Below are 17,746 nucleotides of genomic sequence, written 5' to 3' on the forward strand. Positions count from 1 at the left end.
CTGAGGCTGGGGCCGAGGCCGGAAATGAGAAAGGAAGAGAAGTTATTGAGGTTTATAAAGATTCGAATAACGGGCCTGAAGAAGGGATGATTTGAACCTAGAGAGGAGGAATAGGTTAGTGTGCCTGACAAGGCGTCGATGGGGCCTAAGATCTAAGAAGAATGGAAAAGAATTAATTAACGTTCTGAGCCTAGAGAGAAGGAATAAGTTAGTGTGCCTGACAAGGCGTAGATGGGGTTGTGCCTGACAAGGCGTAGATGGGGACATGCGTGACAAGGCGTAGATGGGGCAGTGCCTGACAAGGCGTAGATGGGGCTTAAGATCTAAGAAGAATGGAAAAGAATTAATTAACGTTCTGAGCCTAGAGAGAAGGAATAAGTTAGTGTGCCTGACAAGGCGTAGATGGGGCAGTGCCTGACAAGGCGTAGATGGGGCAGTGCCTGACAAGGCGTATATGGGGCAGTGCCTGACAAGGTGTAGATGGGGCAGTGCCTGACAAGGCGTATATGGGGCAGTGCCTGACAAGGCGTATATGGGGCAGTGCCTGACAGGGTGTAGATGGGACAGTGCCTGACAAGGCGTAGATGGGACAGTGCCTGACAAGGCGTATATGGGGCAGTGCCTGACAAGGCGTATATGGGGCAGTGCCTGACAAGGCGTAGATGGGACAGTGCCTGACAAGGCGTATATGGGGCAGTGTCTGACAGGGTGTAGATGGGACAGTACCTCACAAGGCGTACATGGGGCAGTGCCTCACAAGGTGTAGATGGGACAGTGCCTGACAAGGCGTATATGGGGCAGTGTCTGACAGGGTGTAGATGGGACAGTGCCTCACAAGGCGTACATGGGGCAGTGCCTCACAAGGTGTAGATGGGGCAGTGCCTGACAAGGCGTATATGGGGCAGTGCCTGACAAGGCGTAGATGGGGCAGTGCCTGACAAGGCGTATATGGGGCAGTGCCTGACAAGGCGTAGATGGGGCAGTGCCTGACAAGGCGTAGATGGGACAGTGCCTGACAAGGCGTAGATGGGGCTGTGCCTGACAAGGCGTAGATGGGACAGTGCCTGACAAGGCGTAGATGGGGCTGTGCCTGACAAGGCGTAGATGGGACAGTGCCTGACAAGGCGTAGATGGGGCAGTGCCTGACAAGGCGTATATGGGGCAGTGCCTGACAAGGCGTAGATGGGGCAGTGCCTGACAAGGCGTATATGGGGCACTGCCTGACAAGGCGTAGATGGGGCAGTGCCTGACAAGGCGTAGATGGGGCAGTGCCTGACAAGGCGTAGATGGGACAGTGCCTGACAAGGCGTAGATGGGGCTGTGCCTGACAAGGCGTAGATGGGGCAGTGCCTGACAAGGCGTAGATGGGGCAGTGCCTGACAAGGCGTAGATGGGACAGTGCCTGACAAGGCGTAGATGCATGGGGCTGTGCCTGACAAGGCGTAGATGGGGCAGTGCCTGACAAGGTGTAGATGGGGCTGTGCCTGACAAGGCGTAGATGGGGCAGTGCCTGACAAGGCGTAGATGGGGCAGTGCCTGACAAGGCGTAGATGGGGCAGTGCCTGACAAGGCGTAGATGGGGCAGTGCCTGACAAGGCGTAGATGGGGCAGTGCCTGACAAGGCGTAGATGGGGCAGTGCCTGACAAGGCGTAGATGGGACAGTGCCTGACAAGGCGTAGATGGGACAGTGCCTCACAAGGCGTACATGGGGCAGTGCCTCACAAGGCGTACATGGGGCAGTGCCTCACAAGGTGTAGATGGGGCAGTGCCTGACAAGGCGTATATGGGGCACTGCCTGACAAGGCGTAGATGGGGCAGTGCCTGACAAGGCGTAGATGGGGCTGTGCCTGACAAGGCGTAGATGGGGCAGTGCCTGACAAGGCGTAGATGGGGCAGTGCCTGACAAGGCGTAGATGGGGCAGTGCCTGACAAGGCGTAGATGGGACAGTGCCTGACAAGGCGTAGATGGGGCTGTGCCTGACAATGCGTAGATGGGGCAGTGCCTGACAAGGCGTAGATGGGGCAGTGCCTGACAAGGCGTAGATGGGACAGTGCCTGACAAGGCGTAGATGCATGGGGCTGTGCCTGACAAGGCGTAGATGGGGCAGTGCCTGACAAGGTGTAGATGGGGCTGTGCCTGACAAGGCGTAGATGGGGCAGTGCCTGACAAGGCGTAGATGGGGCAGTGCCTGACAAGGCGTAGATGGGGCTGTGCCTGACAAGGCGTAGATGGGGCAGTGCCTGACAAGGCGTAGATGGGGCAGTGCCTGACAAGGCGTAGATGGGGCAGTGCCTGACAAGGCGTAGATGCCAAAACAAATTCCTTGTATGTCCAAAAACGTACTTGGCAATAAAGCTTTTCTGATTTCTTTCTTTCTTTCTTTCTGATGGGACAGTGCCTGACAAGGCGTATATGGGGCAGTGTCTGACAGGGTGTAGATGGGACAGTGCCTCACAAGGCGTACATGGGGCAGTGCCTCACAAGGTGTAGATGGGGCAGTGCCTGACAAGGCGTATATGGGGCAGTGCCTGACAAGGCGTAGATGGGGCAGTGCCTGACAAGGCGTAGATGGGGCAGTGCCTGACAAGGCGTAGATGGGGCAGTGCCTGACAAGGCGTATATGGGGCAGTGCCTGACAGGGTGTAGATGGGACAGTGCCTGACAAGGCGTAGATGGGACAGTGCCTGACAAGGCGTATATGGGGCAGTGCCTGACAAGGTGTAGATGGGGCTGTGCCTGACAAGGCGTAGATGGGGCAGTGCCTGACAAGGCGTAGATGGGGCAGTGCCTGACAAGGCGTAGATGGGGCTGTGCCTGACAAGGCGTAGATGGGGCAGTGCCTGACAAGGCGTAGATGGGGCAGTGCCTGACAAGGCGTAGATGGGGCAGTGCCTGACAAGGCGTAGATGCCAAAACAAATTCCTTGTATGTCCAAAAACGTACTTGGCAATAAAGCTTTTCTGATTTCTTTCTTTCTTTCTTTCTGATGGGACAGTGCCTGACAAGGCGTATATGGGGCAGTGTCTGACAGGGTGTAGATGGGACAGTGCCTCACAAGGCGTACATGGGGCAGTGCCTCACAAGGTGTAGATGGGGCAGTGCCTGACAAGGCGTAGATGGGGCAGTGCCTGACAAGGCGTAGATGGGGCAGTGCCTGACAAGGCGTAGATGGGGCAGTGCCTGACAAGGCGTAGATGGGGCAGTGCCTGACAAGGCGTATATGGGGCAGTGCCTGACAGGGTGTAGATGGGACAGTGCCTGACAAGGCGTAGATGGGACAGTGCCTGACAAGGCGTATATGGGGCAGTGCCTGACAAGGCGTATATGGGGCAGTGCCTGACAAGGCGTAGATGGGACAGTGCCTGACAAGGCGTATATGGGGCAGTGTCTGACAGGGTGTAGATGGGACAGTACCTCACAAGGCGTACATGGGGCAGTGCCTCACAAGGTGTAGATGGGACAGTGCCTGACAAGGCGTATATGGGGCAGTGTCTGACAGGGTGTAGATGGGACAGTGCCTCACAAGGCGTACATGGGGCAGTGCCTCACAAGGCGTATATGGGGCAGTGCCTGACAAGGCGTAGATGGGGCAGTGCCTGACAAGGCGTATATGGGGCAGTGCCTGACAAGGCGTAGATGGGGCAGTGCCTGACAAGGCGTAGATGGGACAGTGCCTGACAAGGCGTAGATGGGGCTGTGCCTGACAAGGCGTAGATGGGACAGTGCCTGACAAGGCGTAGATGGGGCTGTGCCTGACAAGGCGTAGATGGGACAGTGCCTGACAAGGCGTAGATGGGGCAGTGCCTGACAAGGCGTATATGGGGCAGTGCCTGACAAGGCGTAGATGGGGCAGTGCCTGACAAGGCGTATATGGGGCACTGCCTGACAAGACGTAGATGGGGCAGTGCCTGACAAGGCGTAGATGGGGCAGTGCCTGACAAGGCGTAGATGGGACAGTGCCTGACAAGGCGTAGATGGGGCTGTGCCTGACAATGCGTAGATGGGGCAGTGCCTGACAAGGCGTAGATGGGGCAGTGCCTGACAAGGCGTAGATGGGACAGTGCCTGACAAGGCGTAGATGCATGGGGCTGTGCCTGACAAGGCGTAGATGGGGCAGTGCCTGACAAGGTGTAGATGGGGCTGTGCCTGACAAGGCGTAGATGGGGCAGTGCCTGACAAGGCGTAGATGGGGCAGTGCCTGACAAGGCGTAGATGGGGCAGTGCCTGACAAGGCGTAGATGGGGCAGTGCCTGACAAGGCGTAGATGGGGCAGTGCCTGACAAGGCGTAGATGGGGCAGTGCCTGACAAGGCGTAGATGGGACAGTGCCTGACAAGGCGTAGATGGGACAGTGCCTCACAAGGCGTACATGGGGCAGTGCCTCACAAGGCGTACATGGGGCAGTGCCTCACAAGGTGTAGATGGGGCAGTGCCTGACAAGGCGTATATGGGGCACTGCCTGACAAGGCGTAGATGGGGCAGTGCCTGACAAGGCGTAGATGGGGCTGTGCCTGACAAGGCGTAGATGGGGCAGTGCCTGACAAGGCGTAGATGGGGCAGTGCCTGACAAGGCGTAGATGGGGCAGTGCCTGACAAGGCGTAGATGGGACAGTGCCTGACAAGGCGTAGATGGGGCTGTGCCTGACAATGCGTAGATGGGGCAGTGCCTGACAAGGCGTAGATGGGGCAGTGCCTGACAAGGCGTAGATGGGACAGTGCCTGACAAGGCGTAGATGCATGGGGCTGTGCCTGACAAGGCGTAGATGGGGCACTGCCTGACAAGGTGTAGATGGGGCTGTGCCTGACAAGGCGTAGATGGGGCAGTGCCTGACAAGGCGTAGATGGGGCAGTGCCTGACAAGGCGTAGATGGGGCTGTGCCTGACAAGGCGTAGATGGGGCAGTGCCTGACAAGGCGTAGATGGGGCAGTGCCTGACAAGGCGTAGATGGGGCAGTGCCTGACAAGGCGTAGATGGGAGAGTGCCTGACAAGGCGTATATGGGGCAGTGTCTGACAGGGTGTAGATGGGACAGTGCCTCACAAGGCGTACATGGGGCAGTGCCTCACAAGGTGTAGATGGGGCAGTGCCTGACAAGGCGTAGATGGGGCAGTGCCTGACAAGGCGTAGATGGGGCAGTGCCTGACAAGGCGTAGATGGGGCAGTGCCTGACAAGGCGTAGATGGGGCAGTGCCTGACAAGGCGTAGATGGGACAGTGCCTGACAAGGCGTAGATGGGGCAGTGCCTGACAAGGCGTAGATGTGGCAGTGCCTGACAAATAATATTTGAAAAAACTGATTGTAATGTCTTCACGCTACTAAAGCCCTGCATTATGTGTGTCCAAACTGGTTTGCTGTGTGAGCCAACGATGAGTGGACCCTTAAATCTTGTCCAGTTCTTTAGATGTGGACTGAGAAAACTGACTGTCCAAGCGGTCCGACAACTTTAACTTTGGAGTTAGAACTCCAAAATAAAAACATGAAGCCCTTCTTTAAACTGAGAGAGCAGCAAACGTCGATGAGTGTTAAAGATTAATCAGCTTTGTCGACAATGTGAACGGTGATTCTTATTCTGGAGACTGGATTAATGTGCTGCCCCTGCAGAATCTAGGAAAGGAGCCTAGGTGGGACGTTGGAATGTGTGGGAGCATAGAATCTGCCTGAGAGAAAAAGAGAAGTGAGAAACACTGAATGCCTGAAATGTAGCTGAAGGTTGAAAAAGGAATGGGAAAAAAATGGAGTGATGCATCTCACCTAGAGACAAGCAAGGTGAACACAGATGGGAGGGGCCGAGGAGCAGGCTGGGCGCCGGTAGAGCGGAGAAGAGGAAGCTGACATGGCCAAATTGGAGGCGAACTCTGGAGATGTTGAGTGAGATGAATGGAGTGCTGGAGAGAATCCATGGACGATGTGCATGAAGCAGAGAAGATTGAGGTATGACTGGAGTAGAAGAAGACGTTGAAGCTTGAGATGTGGGAGGGTCGGTTTGAGAGACGAGGATCAGAGGAGAAGCTGCATGCAGAAAACAGGCAGGAATGTGCAGCGGGAGCCAGGGTGGAGCAGGTAAACCTCGGCGACGCCTGGCAGGAGGATTTTACGGCGCTTCCGCAGGAGGTGGAAGGTGGAGGTGGAAGGAGAGATTTATGCTGCGGCAGGAGCGCGGAAAGCTGAGCGAGGTGGGATAAATCCAGATCGGAGTCAGGAGACATGCAGCACGGTCTGGACTGGGAATGACGGAGAATGGACGGCAAAGCAGGAGGCCAGGCGAATGGTTCTGTGAGCTACTAAGGAGGAAGGAGGGCGAACGTCTGTCGCGAACAACACGAGAAGCCATCAGATTGTCAGACTGAAGTCGAACATGACGTGGCTGAACGTCAAAGTTCAGCTGCAGAACGGAGGGCTTCATGGATGAAGATCTTTTAAAGAGGAGCCTTGAAGGATGATTGGCCTGGGAGAAATGCAGACTTGACGCTGATTGGTGGAGCAGAACCGCATGAAGGAGTAATTAGACGAAGCTGGAGGTGATGGTGAGTCTTCCATGTTGAATTTTCGTTTTAAACTCCATTACAGAGAGAGAGAGAGCTGTTTTAGTAATGCTAACTATGTTAATTGCTATGGTAAGATGCTAACGCCAGGTTAAAATGTCACCTCTGTAGTAGTTTTCTTTATTTTAGAATATGAGTTAAACCCTGATTTACAGCAGCTCCTCTTTCACACACACCATGTGACGTTGCCTCTGCTCCAAATATAGCTAATTAAGGACCGCTGACAGCAGAAAGGCTACAAAGATATTTTTTGAACGCTGATCTTCTTGTATTATAGATGATGAAGGTGAGATAGGAAAATGTCAAACCTGGGCAAGAATCAAGTGTTCTGCTTTCATTAAAAAAAACTGAGAATCCAGAATTCCTGTCTCATCAACAGAGCACCTATATGAGACTTTTACAAGGAAGCATAATTTTTTTAGGTCTTTGTAAAAGTTGGCACCCTTGTATTTTGACATATTCTGATCTGTTCCCTTATGTAATGACATCAGAGGCACATGCATGTGGAGGGTAAATTTTATCTTGATTAAACAACACTTTACCACAAAATAGAAAACCTGACCATAAAATATCGTTATACAGGTGAGATACTACATGTGAAGTGAGTTGTTTTGATTTTGCTGACCTGTCTAACTAGGAGCTCTAAACACTGAAACACAAATGCAGGACTGACAGAATCCCTGCATTTCTAAATCTTACAAAACAAATTGAAAAACAGTCGGTCCCTATAAATAACCATTATTTAATACCAAACAGCAACTGAAATACACAAAGAAAACCAGTGTGCTTTGTTGTGAGTTTCCCTGTAAATTCGCAGGGGGAATGCTGTAATAGAGCCAATCTGAAAGACGAGAGGCGGGCTTTCCTGGCCAGTCTCTAGCGTTTGGGTTGGGCTGAGTGCTCCCTCACGTGGAGGTCAAGGTGCTCCATCTACAAGCTACAACAGCCTCATCAATACACACACACACACACACACACACACACACACACACACACACACACACACACACACACACACCAGATCAAAGTGACAGTCTAAAAGACAGAGCTTAAAGAAGACAGAGAAGAAAATCAGCTGGCTGCTAAAGCTTCATGTTCAAATACACAAACAGAGAAGGCTACATCAAGCCAAGATGCATGGGGATAGAACATTTTGTTCAGATGCTTTACTCTAAATTTGTAATAACAAACTTGCAACTCTGTTATTTAAATACATCACATTAATTATTTTATTAATGCGCAATGGTCTGCATGTGTGTTTGGTTTGTTATGTTAATAGTTGTAGGTGGAAGCTTTAATTGCCAGTCTGGAAAAAGTGAGAGAAAAATGATTCCTGTCTCTAACTGTATAGTAACTGTTTCTGATGTTGCTGGTATATCCAGAATGTCCTTGCTCTCTCCCCTGAGGAGACTTCTGCACGACACACACATGAATGTGCATGAAGCATCTCTGCGCCGACATGACTCAAAGAATTCTACGAACTACTCAACCAAGCAGCACCAAACTGCACAGAGGACGCCAACAACATCAGTCATGCCCCTCAGGGAGCAGAATGGCACAGCGACAGACAAACAGACAGTGTACATTTTGATAAAGAAGCAATGTCTCTGCTATGGACCGTAAAGCCTGGTGTTCCCTTGTTGCTGTAAACTAATGGCATGCATGTTAAACAACAGCTGCAGCTACATTACCTTTCTGCTTCACCATTCCTCCGCTTTAGTCTGTTTTTCCTTGCCCTTCTTCTGTCTCTGTCCTTCCACTCCTTTTTTCGCTCCCACAACGTCCCCCCCACCCCACCAGGGAGAGCATGTGTGTGAATGCAGTCAGCGGCAAAGTGACATCACTCCAGGATTTCCTTCGCTGGTCTAGCTTTCGGTGTGCTTGCCTTTGCAGTCTCAAACTGCAGTCACTCATCAGTAATAATACATTCAGGGTGCTCTTTCATCTCTACATTCTTGCCTTTTTTTCTATTTCTGGCTCTTTCAAGCTCCCTCCCTCCTTCACTTCCTTCTCTTCTTGCTCGCCCTCCCTCTGAGCACCTCAGAAGGATCCTCATGAAGGCTATTTTCTGCATTTATTTTACCTTTATATAACTGAAACCTTCGTCCTAACTCAGCTCCATCAGCAATATTGAAGCATCCAATGTTTTTGTTTCTGAACATGTAAATACGTAAACTATTGCAACCATTAACATCACACCATCTCAGTTCCTAATCCATGTCATAGCACACATGCAGCAGGCACACGTAGGCACTCAGTGAAGCGTTTCAAGGCGCTGCTAAAAATAGCCACACGCTCCCCTCAGGGCTCTGCTCCCAAGCCTTCCTCCTCTTCCTCTTCAGTTCTTTTTATAGCAACATCCCTGGGGAGGAAGAGTAATTTATAGAAAGCAGAGGGCACCGCAAACTTTTTCACTTTCAGTTTTTCTCCTATTTGCTCATAATCCTTGTGTACTTCCTTTCCCTGCACCTCGTTCACATAAAACAAGCAACAACTTACAGCAGCATCACTTGTTTTCCTCCAGAAGACATGTTTTGGTGAGAAGCATGTGAGAAACTTATGCTGGTAAATGAAACAAAATACCCAGTATGCCATGGAAAGCCCATTTTCCTCCACACCCTTATAATAATCCACCTGAAGATGTAGTGACTGTGAGAGAGTGTTGAGGACATTTGATGTCCAGTAACAGACAAAATATATTTGTCACTATAAAGCATGTGGCCATTAAATAATGCTTGCATTGCCTTTAACAAGTTAGCCATTTAAAGATTAAAAATTTGCTGTAAAATGATCATGCTTATGTTTTATTAATGGAAGTTCCACTAAAAAAGGGGTTCGGGTTAGTATTACATAACACTGATAGTATTTGGTGAAAAGAAAGGTATAAAGTAATTTCTCCTGGGGATTTGTAATTAATTATTATTCATTCAATTTCGATTTCGTCAAAATCATAAAAGTGCCAGAAAACAATTATATTCTTTAATACTATTACTTTGCCATATTCCACTTTGCCAGTACACTCTTAATTTGTAATGTCTCGGAGGTGATTATCGCTTCCACCTCTCTCAGGGTAAGAGCCCATGTGCCATGTGCCTTCTTGTTCTGAATAGTCAGTGTCAGTATAGATATCAGAGCAAGTGAAGGAGAGTGAAAGCAGCATCACCATATAAATTGATGCATCGTAGGTACCAAACATCTCACTGTAGATAGCATGATTTCATCATACCTGGAATAAGTCAGATGGACAACAACCAGAACTGCTATTTGAACGTTAAACGAGGGCGTGTCAGGGAGCATTTTCTGTTTCATGGCAAGCTACTGTACTCCACGTGCAAAAATTGAATAACCAGTATTGATGAAAATAATAATTGTCACAATTGTGTTTTTCAGTAAACAAGGAGCCCTATTTGCCACTTACAAGATTTATTCTATTTAATTTAATATCAGAAAACAATAACCTGAGTAAATTTTAACTAGCAGTTTTCAAATGTTAATTTCCTTTTTTAAGGGATAAAAAGCTTCAAAACCAACCCAGCCCCAGCTGAAAAGTAATTGCCCTCCTTTTAAATCAGGAATTAACATCATACAGACAGCTAAACTTGGTGGCGGCTGCGTGACCTTCTGGGGTTGCTTTAGTTTTTATTTCTGCTCCATATTGGAAACCCCCATCAGTTCATGGTCTTCAGCATAAGCACACTTGGGTTACCAATTGACTGAAGGTTTTGGAGTGGCCTAGTCAAAGTCTAGACTTAAATCTCGTTGAGATGCTGTGGCATTCAGATGTGACTGTTCATAGTCAAAACCCCTCCAAGGTGCCTGAATAAGGCTGATAAAAATGGATTTGATGATCTGAAACATTGGAGAAAAAACGGAAGAAATTTGTAAGGAGGAACATTCTTTTTCACAGCACTGTATGTGGCAGGAAAACTAGCACTGCCCATCAGCTTGAGCACAACATCCCAACAGGGAAACATGTTGGTGGCAGCATCTTGATGTGGGGATGCATCGCTTATTGGGGTTGACTGTGTAAGCTGAGTGTTTCCATTCAAACCTCAGCAGTCACTTACATTCAGTTTACTTCTGAACCAGGAAAGACCAAAGCAGACAACATAAGGGCTAAACAAATTACACAGGAGTGGCTCCACTTTATCCTGTCAGTTTAAATCTGTTATTCTTGGTAAGTATTTAAAAAAATACTTACATAATAAAAGCTGGGAGATAGCACTGTCTTTAACTAAAGCTCAGAAATCATACACAAACACTGATGTCACCTTTGCTCCTTAGTTAATGTAGAATTTATGACTGGCTTGTTATACTGTATTGTTACAATACAATGAATTAAGGACTTCATAGTGAAAAATGTAAATCAAGACTTTTTCTTCACCAATATCATGTTGGACAAAGCTACAATTACCATAAGACATACTATTATGTTTTAAGGTTTGTGGTCTGGCCGTTTGTGATTTGTGAAAGCTTTTTACGGCATTTGGGATACGTAAGATTTTGCTCCCATCTTGTCTTTTCATGCACCCAGTATCTTGTATGGTTTTGTCTCTTTAGCTGGATGTATCTCTGCTGTTAATTACCGTATTTAGAAAGAAAATGACTCAATCAAATCTAGTGTCTGCAGATCACAGCTTGATCATATTGAAATCAGAACCGGCCTTAAAAGTGTGCTTCAGGCATAGCTAGGAAACACCAAACAGGTTTTAGAGCAACAAGTTTCAAAAGCTAGCATTTGTGTAAGGTTTCCATTCCTCTTTTTTCACAGGCTGCAATGTTAGTCCACCAAACCTTCAGCCAACAAACAGATCAAAATGTAAAACAAAAATGGAGAACTGTTGGTTTGGTTGTGACTGTCATCTCCACTGTGACATAGTGTGAATTAAATGTGTATTAAGACAGCAAGAAGAACTCACTGTGAAGCTGTTGTTGACATTCTTTGTGCTGGACTCTGCAACACTGGCATCTGATAGGTCCACCTCATCAAAGATAAGGGACTGCAGCGGAGACAGGGATCAGTTATAACGAGGAAGGAGATCCAGAGAAGACAGCACAGAGAGATGAGGGACACAAAGGAAAATAATAAAATTAGCTTTTTTCCCCATTACTGACAACACATCAGGTTAAGCTGAGGTTAAAGTGAACTGTAGTATGAAGACAAAGATGAGGCTTTGGAGAGACATGTCTTATCATGGCCACAGCAATGCAAAGCTTAAAAGGAAACTTCTCAGTATAAAATGGAAGCTAATACAAGAGCTATGGCAAATATTAAGGACAAGAATTGACAGACAATAGAAATAAATTATGTTTTATTGCTTAAGAAACATCTTACACTGTCTTGTTGTTGTCATTTTGGTTGGAGCTGTTAAATTATATGCGTTTAAAGCACCTGAATTGGAAATGGTTTTCTTAGTCTTTAAAGCTGAGTATTATTTTAGTTTATGGCATCAATTTCAACAAATGCAAAACAGCCATAAAACACTAAGTGAAGCCAAGTGTTCTACTGCAAAATCTGACTATTTGAAACCCTCCGTGATCCAATCATTTCATATAAAGGAAGGGATTATGGCCACACTTATACTTTTACTAAACTGTCATACTGAAATAGCATGCATCTAAATATTTTCCACCCATTAGTAGTATTAAGCTTCTTTTCTAGCCATTGTCATATAAACTAATTTAAGGATCTGTAAATGCGATACCAAAGAAGTCCTTAAAAGGATAGTTCAGATAGTTTGAAATGCAGTTTGCTTGATAAGTTTTGACACCTAAACATCAGCTGTAGAAACCTCTGAGCATCTTGATATTACAAAGCAGAGGTTATCAGAAGTAGACCAAGACAAAATGTGCATTTAGACAACTCCAGTCTGAAAAATTGTTTGATTTGAATGATATTTAAAAAACCTTGAAATCCTAGAGGTTTTTACCTTCCATATAAAACTGGTACTGCAAGAGAGAACATGTCAGCTTGGTAAAACCTCTTCCTCATTCCCAGCGGTTTGAACCCTTCTCTTCAGGTCCACAGGATTGAGATCAAATGGTTGAAAGTGTTACAGATTGAAAGACGGTACACAATCCTTCTCTATGTTCAAATACATTCTGCACAGCCTAGAGGCGTCTTTGGGTTCGGTGTTTTGTTCCATTAGAAAGCCTGGACCTCTCAAATATTTCCTGACGATTAGCAATAACACTGGAAAACTTGTATCCATGCAGGTGTAAGATCAACTTCATCCGTTACAAAACAGATGAACAGGTAACATGGTTTTAAAACAAAGCTAAGAAAAGCTATTGTTTTTAGTATTTGCCTGCAGGCTGGTTATCCAGCCCAACCAATTAACCAGCTAAGACCAGCTTGTTAGTCTCATATTGCAGGAGCAGAGTGGAACTGAATGGCAAACATGTTCTATGCAATAAAAACTAAAAAGCACTAATAATTGTAGAGGTGTTTCTTTTCTATATTTCTTCTTAAGTCTATGTATCAAAATTTAAAAGTTGATGGAGAACATTGTAACGCTGTCATGATGTAGGGTTGTTTGGTTTTTGGTTTCGGGGTTTTTCCTTATGTTTTTCACTGTTCAAGTTTTGAATCGTTTCTGTTTATTTTCCTGGTCATGCTTTTGTTTTGTCGTCTTGTTCATGTTTTGTCAAGTTTGGGTTTTCGGATCTGGTTATACTTTTGCTTCATGTTTTTCTAATTTGTGTTCAAGAGTCTCTGTTTTGCTCCAGTCACGTTTTGTTCTGTTAATTAAATTTATTCAGTTCACCTGCTTCAAGTTAATCTGTCTCCTTACTCCACCTGGTTTTCATGCCATATATTCACACCTGTTCTGTTAGTCTTTGCGGAAACATCTTTCACTCTCATGCTCATGTCTAGCTCTCATGTCTAGTACTCTAACCCAGTCTTGTTTTTTTTTATCATGCCATGCATGTCTTGCCTGCCTGTTTGTTTTGTTCTTGCCTCCTGCTGAGTGTGAGTTTTTGTAATTAAACCTTTTCTTCACTTACCATCACGCTGCCTGCTCGTCTGCATTCTGAGGTCCAATTCCAAGTAAACCGTGACAGAACCGTGACAGAATGTTTCCGCCAAACATGGACCTCGCGGACAGTAGGCAGGAGAGCGCCAGGGATCGCTGGGTTAAGCAGCAGATGAAGGAGGCGATGAGACTTCTGCCGACTGATTTGGAGGTTCTGCCGTCTCCTCTGCTGCTGGAACAGATGGAGCGTGAGGCGGCCCAGCGCCAGAGAGTTCGGGAGGGCTGTTCTGTCCCTCCGCCTCAGCTCCGACGTTCCCCACCTGCTTCCGTACCAGCAACAAAGCCGTCATCTTCTTCCCGCCGCAAGAATCACCGTCATGCAGGGATTCCCAGCCGGTGGCCTGGCGAGGAGGTGGTTTCACTGCCAGCTGACGTGAGGGCTGCAGCAAGTTTGCCCGCATCTCCGTCTGCCACAGCACTGTCTCCCAGGCTCGCTGCACCTCCGCCCATGCCGTCTGCGCTCGCTCCAGCCCGGTGTTCTAGGGCAACACCTGCCGAGCTGGAGCAGCGCTTGAGGTTCACTGCAAGCCAAATAAAGATCCTCAGGACGACTGGTCTCCTGTGTTCCTCTCCTGAGCTGATGGAGAAGATAAGGCAGATCGAGATGGAGTATGAAGCAGCAGTAAGGCTGTTTTACTGCCATCCTCCAAGTCTCCAGGGCGCTGCTGCAGAGCAGCCCACGTCAAGTCTCCAGGAAGCCGCTGCTGCTGCAGAGTAGCCCACGTCAGGACTCCAGGAAGCCGCTGCTGCTGCAGAGTAGCCCACGTCAGGACTCCAGGGCGCTGCTGCAGAGCAGCCAACGTCAAGTCTCCAGGGCGCTGCTGCTGCTGCAGAGCAGCCCACGTCAGGACTCCAGGAAGCCGCTGCTGCTGCAGAGTAGCCCACGTCAGGACTCCAGGGCGCTGCTGCAGAGTAGCCCACGTCAAGTCTCCAGGGCGCTGCTGCTGCTGCAGAGCAGCCCACGTCAGGACTCCAGGGCGCTGCTGCAGAGCAGCCAACGTCAAGTCTCCAGGGCGCTGCTGCTGCTGCAGAGCAGCCCACGTCAGGACTCCAGGAAGCCGCTGCTGCTGCAGAGCAGCCCACGTCAGGACTCCAGGAAGCCGCTGCTGCTGCAGAGTAGCCCACGTCAGGACTCCAGGGCGCTGCTGCTGCTGCAGAGCAGCCCACGTCAGGACTCCAGGGCGCTGCTGCAGAGTAGCCCACGTCAGGACTCCAGGAAGCCGCTGCTGCTGCAGAGCAGCCCACGTCAGGACTCCAGGAAGCCGCTGCTGCTGCAGAGCAGCCCACGTCAGGACTCCAGGGCGCTGCTGCAGAGCAGCCCACGTCAAGTCTCCAGGGCGCTGCAGCTGCTGCAGAGCAGCCCACGTCAGGACTCCAGGAAGCCGCTGCTGCTGCAGAGTAGCCCACGTCAGGACTCCAGGGCGCTGCTGCAGAGTAGCTCACGTCAAGTCTCCAGGGCGCTGCTGCTGCTGCAGAGCAGCCCACGTCAGGACTCCAGGAAGCCGCTGCTGCTGCAGAGTAGCCCACGTCAGGACTCCAGGACCACAGCCAGACACACCACAGCCTCAGCTTGACCCTAAGTCAGCCTCAACCCCCTCCACACGGCGCAGAAGACGTCGTAAGAGTTGACGCCTCTGCTCAAGTCATCGGGGGCCCCGGCGACGCCTCTGCTCACGCCACTAAGGGTCCGGCCGACGCCTCAGCTCCTGCTCACGTCACGGAGGGTCCGGCCGACGCCTCAGCTCCTGCTCACGTCACGGAGGGTCCGGCCGACGCCTCAGCTCCTGCTCACGTCACAGAGGCGTCACGCCTCCTGCTCACGCCACAGAGGGTCCGGCCGACGCCTCAGCTCCTGCTCACGTCAAGGAGGGTCCGGCCGACGCCTCAGCTCCTGCTCACGTCACAGAGGCGTCACGCCTCCTGCTCACGCCACAGAGGGTCCGGCCGACGCCTCAGCTCCTGCTCACGTCAAGGAGGGTCCGGCCGACGCCTCAGCTCCTGCTCACGTCACAGAGGCGTCACGCCTCCTGCTCACGCCACAGAGGGTCCGGCCGACGCCTCAGCTCCTGCTCACGTCAAGGAGGGTCCGGCCGACGCCTCAGCTCCTGCTCACGTCACAGAGGCGTCACGCCTCCTGCTCACGCCACAGAGGGTCCGGCCGACGCCTCAGCTCCTGCTCACGTCAAGGAGGGTCCGGCCGACGCCTCAGCTCCTGCTCACGTCACAGAGGCGTCACGCCTCCTGCTCACGCCACAGAGGGTCCGGCCGACCCTCTGGTTTTCGGATCTGGTTATACTTTTGCTTCATGTTTTTCTAGTGTGTGTTCAAGAGTCTCTGTTTTGCTCCAGTCACGTTTTGTTCTGTTAATTAAGTTTATTCAGTTCACCTGCTTCAAGTTAATCCGTCTCCTTACTCCACCTGGTTTTCACGCCATATATTCACACCTGTTCTGTTAGTCTTTGCGGAAACATCTTTCACTCTCATGCTCATGTCTAGCTCTCATGTCTAGTACTCTAACCAAGTTTTTTTTTTTTTTTTATCATGCCATGCCTGTCTTGCCTGCCCGTTTGTTTTGTTCCTGCCTCCTGCTGAGTGTGAGTTTTTGTAATTAAATCTTTCTTCACTTACCATCACGCTGCCTGCTCGTCTGCATTCTGAGGTCCAATTCCAAGTAAACCGTGACAGAACCGTGACAAACGCATTGTAAAGCAAAGAGATTCTGAATATTTCTCTGATTCTGATTTGTTTGCCATCTACTGAATTAATTACACATAATCAAGGATTCATTTGATGTATTATTGAAATAAATCAGCATCAGAATTCAGCATCAATTATTTACCTTCAAGGATATTTTAAAGGCAGTAGGAACAAGATTTAAAGGTTGGATCTGGTGAACACTACAACTTTGTTACTTATAACTGTATGAATCAAGATGTTGTAAAAGTTTAGAAGTAGTATAGATCATTTTGGCATTCCTCTGTACTGCTTTAAGTAATAGAAACTGACTCTGTGCCAAATGTCAAGGTTTATGGGTTTAGTCACACCTATATATGCTTTCTAAGCTGGGTCCTATTATACACAAAATCTTTTGTTGTTCCAAGCAAAAATAAAAAATTGCCTTTTTTGGTCAACAACAAAAGGTCCACTTTGTCTGGATCTCTTAAACAGCCATCCTTTTCTCCAAGTGCCGGAAATGCGCTTCACCACATAACAGGATAACTAAAACCCTCAGAGGAACTAGAGGTCCCTTCCCTATCGTTTTGTCTGTTTCCCTATATGAGAATGGGCTGTAAGGCATAATGGTGGATGCTACTGTTTTTTATTAAATTTGTGTGGTGGAGGACCTGGAGCCAGACGTCAAGGGGAGCCGGAACAGGAACATGATATCCTAACTGTGCCGTTATGTGTAAGGCTTGCCGCTGAGCCGAAAGGGCAGCAGGCCAAAACCCAATGCCGTCAAAGGAATGCCCTCTGACTCCATGTGTGTGTGTGTTGGAGGAGTGAGCTGCTACAGCTGTCAGAGGGAATGCCCAGTCAACAACACTCACCCCAGGCCAGGCTGGAGAGGGAGCCAAATCGTACTCTTTGTATGTGTGTGTCAGCATTTCCACATATGGCTACAAGTGTGTGTGGAATAGACGCTGGTGATTACGAGCATGGATGGTGTGCCAATGCCGTTGGATGCTCTATTGCTGTATGGTAGCATCATGTGCAAGTGTGTATGTGGTAACTGTTCTCACCGACCCCCTACCACCACACCACCAGCTGTACAATAACACACTTATGTATGTGTGTACAGACATACTTAAAGTGAAGTTTTAAGGAAAGCTGAAAGATGGGTGGAAAAATGCAGGCATTCAGACCTTGTGTTACCTATAAATCCACAGCCGAGCTCAGTGGCAGCATCTCAGCAACCTGAACTAGCCTCCTTTCCTTTCCTCTGATGCTTCACATCATTCATTCTGCTTTCTGTTTGGAACAAGACTTGGCATGGATTACAGAACCATAGGCTACTGGGTACTTTCTGGCAGGGAGGGAGGAATGGATGGGTGGATAGACTTTTATGGTTATTTTCTAAGGTCTGACACTGATTTTGTCTAAGTTAGTGATGGGTGAGAAAGGAGAGGAGGACAAGCTGCTGTGCTGCTGAGATGAAGCCTCTCTGA

At 48.9% G+C, this 17,746-nt stretch overlaps 1 protein-coding gene across 8 annotated transcripts in view; it reads right to left on the reverse strand.

Moving 5' to 3' along the window:
* dgkh (diacylglycerol kinase, eta) overlaps positions 1-17,746 on the reverse strand; it is a 106,111-nt gene that overhangs the window by 50,968 nt on the left and 37,397 nt on the right. For 6 of the 8 annotated variants that reach the window (XR_007038955.1, XM_047370145.1, XM_047370144.1 and 3 more), the window contains one exon: positions 11,463-11,543. Coding sequence is in view for 5 of the 8 variants with exons in the window: in XM_047370145.1 (XP_047226101.1) it covers positions 11,463-11,543 (81 nt within the window). In the remaining 3 variants the exon portion in view is untranslated. Of the gene's footprint in view, positions 1-8,234; positions 8,948-11,462; positions 11,544-17,746 lie in introns of those variants that run through there. The other 2 variants (XM_047370147.1, XM_047370150.1) reach the window with 1 other exon arrangement.

Source organism: Girardinichthys multiradiatus, chromosome 7 (genome assembly GCF_021462225.1).
Source record: "Girardinichthys multiradiatus isolate DD_20200921_A chromosome 7, DD_fGirMul_XY1, whole genome shotgun sequence".
In the NCBI taxonomy this organism is placed as follows: domain Eukaryota; kingdom Metazoa; phylum Chordata; class Actinopteri; order Cyprinodontiformes; family Goodeidae; genus Girardinichthys; species Girardinichthys multiradiatus.